General features: G+C 34.8%; 2 protein-coding genes across 3 annotated transcripts; both read left to right on the plus strand.

Annotated features, from left to right (window-relative positions):
* On the plus strand, positions 1-6,776 carry CPL1 (C-terminal domain phosphatase-like 1). Of its 2 annotated transcripts, none has more exons than XM_079008387.1 (17): positions 1-886; positions 1,892-2,365; positions 2,455-2,665; positions 2,944-3,101; positions 3,232-3,302; positions 3,455-3,557; positions 3,646-3,729; positions 3,824-4,408; positions 4,499-4,562; positions 4,641-4,771; positions 4,894-4,947; positions 5,053-5,149; positions 5,301-5,533; positions 5,617-5,703; positions 5,787-5,852; positions 5,965-6,041; positions 6,117-6,776. In XM_079008387.1, the coding sequence occupies exons 1-17, from the start codon at positions 602-604 to the stop codon at positions 6,223-6,225; spliced, it is 2,889 nt and encodes a 962-aa protein (XP_078864513.1). In that variant the 5' UTR covers positions 1-601; the 3' UTR covers positions 6,226-6,776. The 2 variants fall into 2 exon arrangements, with proteins under 2 accessions (XP_078864513.1, XP_078864514.1); XM_079008388.1 differs by having other exon boundaries at positions 4-886; positions 5,316-5,533.
* Positions 6,777-9,614: 2,838 nt separating this feature from the next.
* Positions 9,615-12,009, plus strand: LOC145061375 (clathrin light chain 1-like). Its single transcript, XM_079008819.1, has 3 exons — positions 9,615-10,105; positions 11,112-11,265; positions 11,401-12,009. Exons 1-3 carry the CDS (start codon positions 9,699-9,701, stop codon positions 11,815-11,817), a joined length of 978 nt encoding a protein of 325 aa, XP_078864945.1. The 5' UTR covers positions 9,615-9,698; the 3' UTR covers positions 11,818-12,009.
* Positions 12,010-12,603: the final 594 nt, after the last annotated feature.

Raw genomic sequence — 12,603 nt, forward strand, 5'->3', positions numbered from 1 at the left:
TAAATTGGTAACCCTAAACCTACGCCTCTCAATGAAACACCTAATCACACCATATATATGACATCACCCAAACCCAACATATCAAGCGCACGATACACCAAAGCTTTCATAGAGAGAGAAAGTTTTAGAGGTAGACGAACCTTCCCGTTCTCTTCATCGTACATCTAATCTAGGGTTTTGTTCATCGATCATCATCATCATCGTCTCCATCTAAAATTCCCCCAAATGGATGTAAAAATCCAAATCTAAAATTCGCCTGACGCACAGATCGGTTCATCACCGCCTCCGTTACAGATCTAAAAAATCTTGCCCTAATTTTTCCTTTTTTTTTTCAAACAACGGATCAAGATCAGTTATAATTTGTGTTGTTTTTGTGCATAAATTGAGACGCATAAGATGAATTCAATCAATCGAACGGATAAACTTGATGATTGATTACTGATCTGTATGTATATGACTCTGTACACTGAAAAACAAGAACAAATCGAAGAAGACGAAGGGGAAAAGAGAGAGAGAAATTATCTCTGAGGATTCTGATAATTTTTCTTTTTCCTTTTTCTTTTATTTTATTAAAGAAAATTGATTTTGAAGGAAAAACAGAATGTATAAATCGGTGGTGGCTGTTTATGATGGTGAAAAAGTCATCGGTGATGTTGAGGTTTATTTTAATCCTCATCTGATGAATCTGAATATGAGAGAGAAACTCAAGGACAAAATCAGGATTTCGTACTATTCGACACCGAGTGAGAGGTGCTCGCCACTTGCTGTTCTTCACACAATTACTTCACCAACAACTGGGGTTTGCTTGAAAATGGAGTGCAGCAAAACCATCAACTCGAACTCGCAGCTCAACCTGTTGCACTCTACATGTCTCAGGGAGAACAAGGTATATTTGCCCAACCTCAGAATAAACAGATTAACTAAAAAAAAGAAGATAAACAACAATCTATTGAAATTGTAAAATTGTAATCGGAGTTTAAACTCAAACCCTAATTTGAGCTGCAAACTTTTTATTACGAGGACTTTGTTGGACAAAGATAAGACACTTAAAAGAAAACCTAAAATTGGAACTTTGAACACTTTTTCATTCTACCTTTTAACTTCGGATTGAACCTAATGAACAAATCACAAAGTAAAATTAGGGTGGCTGATTTTCTCTGAATTTTGGACTGTCTTGTGTTGCTAACGAAAGCTACAAATAAAAGCATATTTTTTCCGAGACTAAAATCTGCCCTTCTGGGAATTTATATCCACGAAGAATAAAATGAAGAACCATTTTATAATTCCTTAGCGGACTTACAATTTGCAGTTTTGCCACAAATAATGACCAACGGATGTTACTCTCTTCAGAGAACTCTTGACTGGAAATTGTACTGGAGTACCTAAACTTATAATCTGAATGATTCTTGCTGGAATATTTTGGTGCTGAAGAATAAACCATACCTGTGTAAAACGCTCTTGCCTTTATAACTTAACGTAGTGGACTGGAAACCTGTACACAAATTTTCTTCATACTATACTATCAGTCAAAAGAAACTCTTAAATCAAAAGAAAACATCTGCTTCTCATGTCATAATTCTTCGTTGAAGCTGAACAAAGACATGCTAAAACAAAATAAAGTACAGATTTCTTTGAATAAATGTTTTTCTCATTTAGCCCATTTTGACCGAAGGTCGCGACAATACTACAATAGAGATCTATATTTAAAGCGACGCAGAGCTGTAATGACTTATTGACTTTTTGATAAGACCAGTCATAATTAGCATTTATATAAGTTGACCTTTGCATTTTTGGTCACTTCTGCATATGGGGTTTGATCTTATTTCATGGTAGTCACAGAATTATAACTTGTATTTAGTTTCTTGTTCTAATCGCATACATACTTTTGCAGACTGCTGTTGTCCCACTTGGTGGAGAGGAGCTCCATTTAGTAGCCATGCGTTCTAGAAGAAATGACATGTTTCCATGCTTTTGGGGGTTTAGTGTTGCACCAGGTCTTTATGAGTCATGCCTTGTGATGCTAAATCTTAGATGTCTTGGCATTGTATTTGATCTTGATGAGACACTGATTGTGGCCAATACATTGCGATCATTTGAGGATAGAATTGAAGCCCTACAACGAAAAGTAAGCTGTGAAGCTGATCCGCAACGTGTTGCTGGTATGATTGGAGAGATTAAACGCTATCAAGATGACAGAAACATTTTGAAACAATATGCAGATAGTGATCAAGTTGTTGACAATGGCAAGCTACTTAAGGCACAGTCTGAGGTTGTCCCACCATTGTCAGACAATCATCAACCTCTTGTCAGACCACTTATAAGATTACAAGACAAGAACATCATCCTCACCCGTATCAATCCACTGGTATGATGATTCTACTTACTTGACCATTATATTATGCCCCTTCACATTTGTTTATTGAACATCTTACATAAACCTTCATTTTTTTGCAGATTCGTGATACAAGTGTTCTTGTGAGACTGAGACCTGCATGGGAGGATCTTAGAAGCTACTTGATTGCAAGAGGACGAAAACGTTTTGAGGTTTATGTTTGTACAATGGCTGAAAGAGATTATGCTTTGGAAATGTGGAGGCTTCTTGATCCAGATTCAAATCTAATAACCACAAAAGAGTTATTGAACCGCATTGTTTGTGTGAAATCTGGTAAACTAATGTGAAAATTACTCATTTCAGTCATTTACCTTGCACTGTTTGTGTAGCCATACAATATTCACTTGTTTACCCTTGCTTGGATATTGTTGTTGTGTCATTATCTTTCTTGTTGCACACTTTATGCTTGTCCACATGAATGGAAAAAGTGTTGGGAAATATGACTGCCTAGCGTGTGTTTCTTCACTTGTATAATTTAGTTGTTACTATTTTTTTTAACTCATAAAGGGTATATGAGTAATTTATGGTCAAACTTGTTTCCAATCTACCAGGGTTGAAGAAATCACTCTTTAATGTTTTCCAAGATGGAAACTGTCATCCCAAGATGTCCTTAGTTATTGATGATCGTTTAAAAGTGTGGGATGAGAAAGATCAACCTCGTGTTCATGTTGTTCCTGCTTTTGCTCCATATTATGCTCCTCAAGCTGAAGTAATAATTACCTTCATCAATCTTTTTGTCTCACTTTTCCTAATGTAAATATAGAATTCATTGTTGTACACTTGTACTACCCCTTTTTGTGCTATAGTACTCATTTATATATATATCCTTGTCCTTTTAGGCAAACAGTCCTGTTCCTATCCTTTGTGTTGCACGAAACGTTGCTTGTAATGTCAGAGGTGGTTTTTTCAAGTAAGAATGTGTCTTCACTTTCTAAAGTTTACATCTTTATCCACATACACGCATTCCCACACAAGTGTGCTTTTTAATTCCATCTATTAGCGTTTTTGCATTATGCTTCAATCTTCATTATAAAATATTAAAATGCTGTATCTATGAAACAGAGACTTTGATGATGGTCTTCTTCAACGAATCAATGAAGTCGCACATGAAGATGAAATTAAAGACATTCTTCCTCCAGATGTGAGCAACTATTTGATTTCTGAGGTTAGTGATATATAAAGTTTCAATTTTTATCCCTTCCCCTTTTTCTTTTTCTTTATATGATGGCTTCTAATTCCATAATGTTTACCAGGATGATGCTTCTGCTTTAAATGGGAGTAAAGAGCCACTTGGTTTTGATGGAATGGCAGATGTTGAAGTAGAAAGAAGGCTAAAGGTAACTAATCCTTTTCAGTTTTCACAACGCTATTCGTTACATGATTACATCATACTCAATTGATTTACATGTTTTGTCTTTTGATGATATTCAGGAAGCTATGGCTTCTTCAACCATCCCTACAGTGATACCTCCCACTCTTGATCCAGTTATTAAGACAACCTTTCAGTACAACACTCCACCTACATCTATACCAATTATCCCACCAGCAATCCCAGGACCAATTGTTCAATATCCCAATAAGTCAACCCCTGTTCTTGAACCATTTACTCAAGTCAATCTTGCAGAAACAAGCTTGCATGGTTCACCTGCAAGGGAAGAAGGTGAGGTGCCTGAATCTGAACTAGATCCTGATACAAGAAGAAGACTTCTCATTTTGCAACATGGTATGGACATGAGAGATCAAACCACAAGTGAACCTCAGTTTCCTGTAAGACCTCCAATGCAAGTTTCAGCTCCTAGGGTTGAGCCGCCACGTGGCGGCTGGTTCCCAATGGGGGAAGAGATGGGTCCCAGACAATTAAACCGGATAGTACCACCTCCTAAAGAATTTCCTTTACATTCCGAGCCTTTACATATTGACAAAAAACACCCTCTTCGTGCACCACCCTTTGTTCATAAGGTGGAAACTCCAATACTGCCTGATAGAGTTCTTGAAAGTCAGAGGCTTCCTAAAGAGGTAATTGAGGTTATATTATGCTATAAAAGAATTGGATATTGTTAATAATGTAACTTTAAGGATGAATATGTATTTTTATTTTTTATGCAGGTGTTTCAAAGGGATGATCGGTTGAGGTTAAGCCATTCATCGTCTGTTTTCCCTCCATTTTCAGGTAAGCTGCTACATTTATTTTGAAATTTAAACCATATTGAATATGAATAAAGAAACATTATGGAATTGTATTTTAAAGGGGAGGAGAGTTCTTTGGGTCACTCATTATCAAGCAACAGAGATATGGAGATTGAAGCTGGAAACAATGAGAATTTTGCTGAATCCCCTGCTGAATATCTGCATTTCATTGCCTACAAATGTGGAACTAAGGTATGATTATGAAACAATAATTCCTTTTCATTTACCAAATGTGTATTGAGGATTTATTATATTAAGTTTTTTTTTTTTGGTTATGTTATGCTAACTCGCTATTTATGTATAAATATATATAGGTGGAGTTCAGGCAGGCTCTGGTTCCTAGTGTTGAACTACAGTTCTCTTTCGAGGTAGTGAAAAGTCCTTTAAACTACACGACACATCACTTATGAGTTATAAGATAATCTGTGTGAATGATATTAAGAGGATTTTGGGTGAAAATTGTGTTTTTACAGGTATGGTTTGCTGGAGAGAAAATTGGTGAAGGAAGTGGGAGAACACGAAGGGAAGCTCAACATCAGGCTGCCGAGGCATCTCTTATGAATTTGGCTGGTAAAAAAATATATTTGATGTTTTTGTCTTTTAAATAATATATAGAAATGAATTCCTTCCAGCCTTCCCTAGCCCTTAGGATTTGATAAGATCCATCAAGGATTCGAATGGAATTGAATTGCAAAATGATAATGATTCTGACCCTTTTTAGGCAATGTTTTTGCAGATAAGTATTTGTCTCGTGCCAAGTCTGGTGGTGGGCATGGAGAGGAGGGAAGGTTTACAAGTGATGGAAATTCTTTCGGACATCAGTCTTTGCCTTTGTTGAGGGAGGAGTCTATGTCTATGGCATTTTCTACTGCATCGGGACCCACAAGGTCTTTAGATTCTAAGTTAGAGGGTCCAGGTCCCAAGAAAGGGTCAATTGCAGCACTTAATGAACTAGTAAGATCTTAATCAGTTCCTTTTGGCAATTGGCAAATTATTGTATGTATTATAGCTTACCTTTTCCTTTTCGATTATTTCAGTGTATGATGGAAGGTTTGGGGATGAGTTTCCAACCTCAACCACAAGTTTCAAATAACATGGGCCAGAACAACGAGTTATATGCACAGGTAGGTAGTGTACTTATTATAATGTTTTGTAGTCATTTTTGAAACTTGACATGTTAATTAGTTTTAGTCAATGTCTCCTTCAGGTTGAAATAGATGGGGAAGTGTGGGGTAAAGGAGTTGGTTTAACATGGGATGAAGCTAAGATGCAGGTAGGTGTAGTATTTATCTCTTCATTCTTTCTATTCACTTGTTTCTTCAATCCCAATTTTTTTAATTCTTCGCTCTCTCTCTCTCTCTCTCTCTCATGTTATACTTTATCAGGCTGCTGAAACTGCTTTTGTAAATTTGAAAGCAAGGATCGGGCAATACCCTCCTCAAAAACGCCAACCTTCTCCCAGGTAGGCGGTCACTTTAATCTTTCTTTATTAATAATCTGAAATGTTAATTGGCATATCTTGATCTTGATGCTACAGATCATTTCAAGGAATGGGAGCCAAACGATTTAGACCAGAGTACCCAAGAGTTGTACAACGAATGCCATCATCAGCAAGATACCCGAAGAACGCATCATCGGTTCCTTGACAAGAAACAAAATTACTGACATAAACATAACCTAACTATGAAGAACAGAAATGGACGGTTTGTTTGTTTGTCTGTGTGAACAAAGTAAATACACAACACGAGAATGAAAGAAACCATGAAGATGGATTTGACATTTGACAGACACCAAGAGCTTGTTGCCCTACCTACTACTACTACTACTACTACTTGTTTTGATGATGGTGTACAAAGATGGAGAAAAGCAGATTTTGATTTTCATTATATCTGATGACTCATGGTACAAAACCCAAACTGTTGATGGTTTTTTTGCCCCATTCTTTGTTTATTGCCGCCGAGATGGGGGTGCTCCGCCAGCTAGCATTTTTGGGAAACAATACGGTTTTCTTGATTTGGCGTGATCAATGATTGGTGTTTGCAGGACCGTTGCTGCGCCAAAGACGATTTTGCCCCTACTCCTTAACTCTTAAGATGTGATGATGTCTGTAATTTTGTAATTTGTAGTTGTCCAAAGTCTAGGTTCTTTCAATATTTTATTTAATGCATCACGGGCCACGAGTCCTTTTCAACAGCAATGCCATCGTTTCTTTTGCCTTTGCTAAAATCATCAACTTCCATGAATGAGGGAGGGAGGGAGGGAGGGGTTCGGATAGGAACAATTAAAAGGCTTGGAACCAATGTACTAATTTTAGCCCGAAAAAATGGACGGATCTCATACAGTTTTAAAATCCTGTTTTTCGTATTTTTGGTAAATAATGACCAAAATGTCATTTTCATGTTTCAAACAATACGATATTCACATTTTGATTACCATTTAGTACATTTATTCATACATGACGATGACGATTATGAAAAATATTACATTCATAAACACTTATGCAACACAAAAAATTCCATCAAACAATCTATGTATTGTTTGCGTCTTGCCTTAACTACATGTCAAAGACTAATTTGGAATGGATTGCAAACTATTATATATCTTTCATTTTCAACAAATTTCATTCATTGAGCTGCTTATGGACATTTATCCATTTGTTTTCACAAATACCAATCGTCCATTCATAAAGAAACTCAAATCGATTTTTAAATAAGGAATATATCAACCAATGTCATGTTAGTAATTATTATACCATGTCACCAATAGTTATGCTAAGTCATCCTTTAAAGTTTAACCTACAATAGCTGGTTACTAATGGGTAACATTTGAACAAAATGTATAATTTGTTGGTGTTTTATTACATAAACTTTATTTAGATGATGTTTTTTTGAACGATTTCGAAACATAATTACATCCTGGGTCATTTTTCCAAAAACCTGTGTCGTGGTACGTTCACGACAGTAGGTGGTGCGACAACGACTGAAAGGGGCCTGCTAGGTTTTCCAGATCTTGTGTCGGCTAGAGTTTCAGATCTTGCAATAGAAGGTGCTGATGACAATAGGGGGTGTCGGCGAACAATTGTGGTTCTAGTGCGAGGAGTGGCGACTAGGGTTTAGGATTTCATATCTTGTAGCAGAGGAGGATGAATGCAGTAGGGGTGGCATCGAATAGTTGTGGTTCACGATGATATGATGTACGACAATAACATAGGCCACAACGACGACGATGCTGTGACGGTTCAACAATGAATAAACTTTTTCAAAAAACATTAGTCAAAATATTTAATTTTTAGTTTGATACACCCACCGTCCTAAATTGATAGTCTACTTTTGACTTTTGAAGTTTTTTTCTTCAACTTTAACCTTAAATATTTTTATTTGTGTTATATATTACTTGATAAAACTTATAATAATGAAAAAACATTTAAAATACAATCCATTCATATATTTAGCATCAAATATTATCTTTCAAACACAAAAATATTTAAGGTCAAAGTTGAAAAAAAAAAACTTCAAAAGTCAAAAGTAGACTATCAATTTGGGACGACGGTAATATAAAATATACATTTACAATTGGTTTTTTATGGTTTTATAAATCTTGTTAGTTTAAAATTATTTCATAAGTTACAAATCAATTATAGTTTTGTAGAGAGGTTTTCATAAATATATATCAAAATTTTTTTGATTTATATATATATATATATATATATATATATATATATATATATATATATATATATATATATAGGGTGAGGTTCAATAGATAACCATAATTAACCAAAGAACCAATCTTTTTTCTCAAATTTTATAACTTATTTTTTATCAAAAAAAAAAAAAAAAAACTAAAAATACAAAAATTCATAACTTTTTATCCTTTCTCCAATGATATAAAATTTGACTTTTTTTTATGTAAAATTCACAATGTGAATCTTTGAAAATTCACAACGTGAATCCGGATTCACACATTGAATTCGAAAAATATTTTTCACATTCACAATGTTAATATATGAATTTATATGTTTTTAGATATTTTTTTCGATATAGAATAAGCTCTAGAAATTAAAAAAAAGATTTGATTCCTTGAAGAACCAATAATTATGGTTCTCTATTGAACTTATATATATATATATATATATATATATATATATATATATATATATATATATATATATCCTTTTGAGAATCACCACTATGGTGTGAATGTAAGACAACAATCTGGAACGGAGGGTGTATCCAACTGAAAATTAAATATTTTGAAGTCATATAGGGACCAAACATACAACAAAAACAAAAAGTAGGTATCATCAAAGTTAAAAAATAAGTTAGGGACCAAACACACAAATTACCCAAACCGTAAGGACCATTCATGTAATTTACTCTTATATTTTCGGTTTGTTCAGGGTAACTATTATTTATTTATTTATTTTTGTAAACATTTAGGTAACAAACTGTTTAGAGTGTTTACATATGAACATTATGACCAGATGTAACCTGCTATAACCGATTATAATGGTCATATGTAAACACTTCAAAAAAATTCGTTATTTAACGACTTGATTTGATCTAAAATGACATTTGAGAAACTATTGCATCATATATAGTAATAATTGTTCATATCAATTGAATCATAAGACAATCAATATGTTTTATTTGAATAACTAAAGTGAAACGCGTTTTGTTATACTTTGTTAACAAGTTGATTCGATCTAAAATGACAATTTAGAAATTATTGCACCATACATATTAATAATTATTCATATTATCGAACTACAAAACGATACATATAATGATCATTCATATTAACTAAACCGAAAACGAATTATAAGATACCTTTTTATTATTGATTTTCATAATTTAATTTAAATGCGAGTAGAATATTGATCTTTAACATAATAGTCTTAATTGTGAATTTTACACGATGCTCATATTCTTTATAAAATAAGAAATTTTAGTAATAATATAGAATTTTGATAAGCTGTTAACACTAAAAAGAAAGGGCTAGAAAGGAGAAAAAGGGGATATAAAAAGGCAGCCATGAAAACAGGCTAAGAAGCCAGAGATATACCGAGATAGAAAGGAGCAAATCTAGAGAGAGAAAGAAGGAGCAAATCTAGAGAGAGATGTCGTCGTTTGATACGTTCAGCGTCGACGGCGAAGAATCGACAACGATTCCATCTTCCGGTCAATTTGATGAAGGTTACTTTGACAACAACGATTCATACTCCAACTTTTCCACCGCCGATACTCCGGCGTATCAATTCCCTGCTGACGGTGAGCATGTCTCTCACCAATCTGTAGACAGTGCAGATCCGTTTGGATTCGGTTCGAATCCAGATGCGGATCAGTACTCCCAGCCGCCTCAGACCTCTTCACCGTTTGATTCTTCCTCGATCCCGATTTCGAATGGTGTAAGTCAGGATTACGATGTTGGAGAGGATGCTGATGGACTTTTTAGTTCTGATGGACCAGTGCTCCCGCCTCCGAGTGAGATGCGGGAGGAGGGGTTTGCTCTTCGCGAATGGAGGAGGTGAGGTTTTAATTCTCTGGATCTGGAGCACTTTCATATTGATTATATTACATTTCGTTTCCGATTTATCATAGATCTTAGAGTATTCACTTGATCAGCTATAATTACACTAGATCTAATCATAATTACGTTGCTAAACCTGCTTGATCGAGATTTAGTACTCACGTTACCATTCTAATCTCCTGAAAACCATCGAGATTTGGTGGCCTTGAGGCTGCTAATATGTTATATGATTCTCTTGTATCATATTGAAGTGTTTTCATCGGTGTTTTATCTAGCTTGACAAATGAATCATATCAAAAACTAAGATTCCTTGCAAGCATGTGAGACATACCACCTAGGTCCAGGATGAATTCTATGTTCCTTGTTATAAGAACACTAACATTCACCATTTAATTTAAATTATCTTAAGAATATGTGTAGCTGGTCTTGATATCAATTTTTGAGCAGCGCATAGATCTGCAGATGACTAAAACGACAATTTTTTGCAAATTAAAGACTAAAATTTTATCTATTGAGTTTATTTCTTGCTCAAGTTTACCTAAATGTATATATCAGGTAATTAGAGGCTAGTATATTGTTGGGATCTTTTAAATGGAGTTATAGTACTTGCTAGTTGCTGCTTGCACTATCTAAATGTGTATGTATATCATGCAATTGATGTGAGATCTATATTGATCAAATTTAGACTTGAGTGACATGTGCAGTAGTCACTGTAAATGTGTAGCTTGTAGGATGCTTTTGTAAGTTACATTTGAAACACACAAAATTGAGAAATTGAAATTCTACCAGAACCTAGGTTATAGTAGTTTCAGCACCAAGTCAGCGTATGCAATATAAGAATGAAAGATTGACATTTTGCCATGAATGGGTAAACACATTAGTATTCCACAGATCTCTTGAGCATCATGCCAGATTTATATAAAAGTTAAATTGATGATACTAATTCAGGCCATGGAATTCAGTCCTTTCATATGTTTAAGCATACATGGCTTTCAATGTGCAGGCTGAATGCAATTCGATTGGAGGAGAAGGAGAATCAAGAGAAGGAATTACGTGCCCAGATCATCCAAGAAGGTGAAGATTATATAAAAGCTTTCCATGAAAAGAGACTACGCAACATTGAGACAAACAAACTCACCAATAGAGAAGGCGAGAAGGTAATTTTCCTCTAAACCACCATTCATATCATATCATCATAAAATTCATTCTTTAATGTTATGAAATTATTATGTTATTGACGTTGGTATGTTATGAATTTATTACAAGAAGAAAGTTTTGGAATTGTAATGTAGATGTATGTGGCGAAGCAAGAGACATTCCACAAAGAAGCTGATAAACAATACTGGAAAGCAATAGCAGAGCTGATCCCACGTGAAGTTCCCAACATTGAAAAGAGAGGCAAAAAGGACAAGGACAAGAAACCATCAATCACAATTGTCCAAGGACCCAAACCTGGAAAACCCACTGATCTTTCAAGGTTGCGTCACATCCTTGTCAAACTCAAACACACACCACCCGCCCATATGGTCCCACCACCACCACCACCACCTGCCGCCACCAAAGACGGAAAGGAAGGAGCCAAAGATGAGAAAACGGTTGCTGCTGCTGCTAAAGACGGAAAGGATGCGGCGGCAGCTACTGAAACAGTGGCGGCGGTTTCAAATGGTACTACTGAAGCTCCTCCGGCTGCTGCACCGGTGGTTGCTTAAATCATTTCTTTTCTGATATAAAAAGATTACAGGTTAGTTTTTGGACCATTCTGTCTATGATATGAACTCGTATAATTTGGTGCTTCTGTGTTATGATTAGTCTGTTATGTTTCTGTGTTTCCCGGAGAACTGTTACTGTTACTACTTGTTTAAAGTTTGTTATTACTGTGGTGTAAGAGCTTTTTCTTTTTCTTTTGCTTTTGCTTATATGATGTTAATGGTTTTGACTTTTGAGATATTATTTGATTTTTTTTTTCTTTTTTCTTTTTTGCTATGTGTGAATGTGATGCAAAAGGTGATATTTGCAATTTTGAATCCTGATAGTTGAACTTCACAGTATTTCGTTTTTTGGTTTCTGACTTACATGATTACCTTGGCGTTCAAAATTCGGATTTAGAACTTGGTCAAAAAATATTGTCCTTGAATGTAATTTGAAATCACTTAAAGTTTTTGTAATGAACATGGATTTGGGTTTTATACTCTACCAAAAGTTCTAAACAGACATGTATTGATTGCAAAATTGGAGGTGAGTATTAGAGGTGCACATCTCAAGCCAGTTTTTTCATTTTTGAGAACCAATGGAAAAAAACTTGACCGATTAAGTTAAAACCAACTGCTGGTTTGGAATAGGTTTTATTGTATAACTAAAACCGGTTTTTTTTCATGGTTTTTCTTCTATAACCAAACCGAACTGTTTTTTTTTTTTTTTTTTTTTTTTTTTTTTTTTTTTTTTATGTAATTTCACTTCCAAAAAACTTCAACTGATTATAACCTAAATTGGTCTAG

Source organism: Lactuca serriola, chromosome 7, assembly GCF_051521515.1.
Source record: "Lactuca serriola cultivar US96UC23 chromosome 7, Lser_US96UC23_V15, whole genome shotgun sequence".
NCBI classification, from domain to species: Eukaryota; Viridiplantae; Streptophyta; class Magnoliopsida; order Asterales; family Asteraceae; genus Lactuca; species Lactuca serriola.

Coding starts and splice junctions, on each gene's coding strand:
- CPL1 (XM_079008387.1), top strand. CDS start 602: ATGTATAAATCGGTGGTGGCTGTTTATGATGGTGAAAAAGTCATCGGT. Junction 3,102..3,231: donor ATTATGCTCCTCAAGCTGAA/GTAATAATTACC, acceptor TTGTCCTTTTAG/GCAAACAGTCCTGTTCCTAT. Junction 4,772..4,893: donor CCTACAAATGTGGAACTAAG/GTATGATTATGA, acceptor AAATATATATAG/GTGGAGTTCAGGCAGGCTCT.
- LOC145061375 (XM_079008819.1), top strand. CDS start 9,699: ATGTCGTCGTTTGATACGTTCAGCGTCGACGGCGAAGAATCGACAACG. Junction 10,106..11,111: donor GCTCTTCGCGAATGGAGGAG/GTGAGGTTTTAA, acceptor TTCAATGTGCAG/GCTGAATGCAATTCGATTGG. Junction 11,266..11,400: donor CCAATAGAGAAGGCGAGAAG/GTAATTTTCCTC, acceptor ATTGTAATGTAG/ATGTATGTGGCGAAGCAAGA.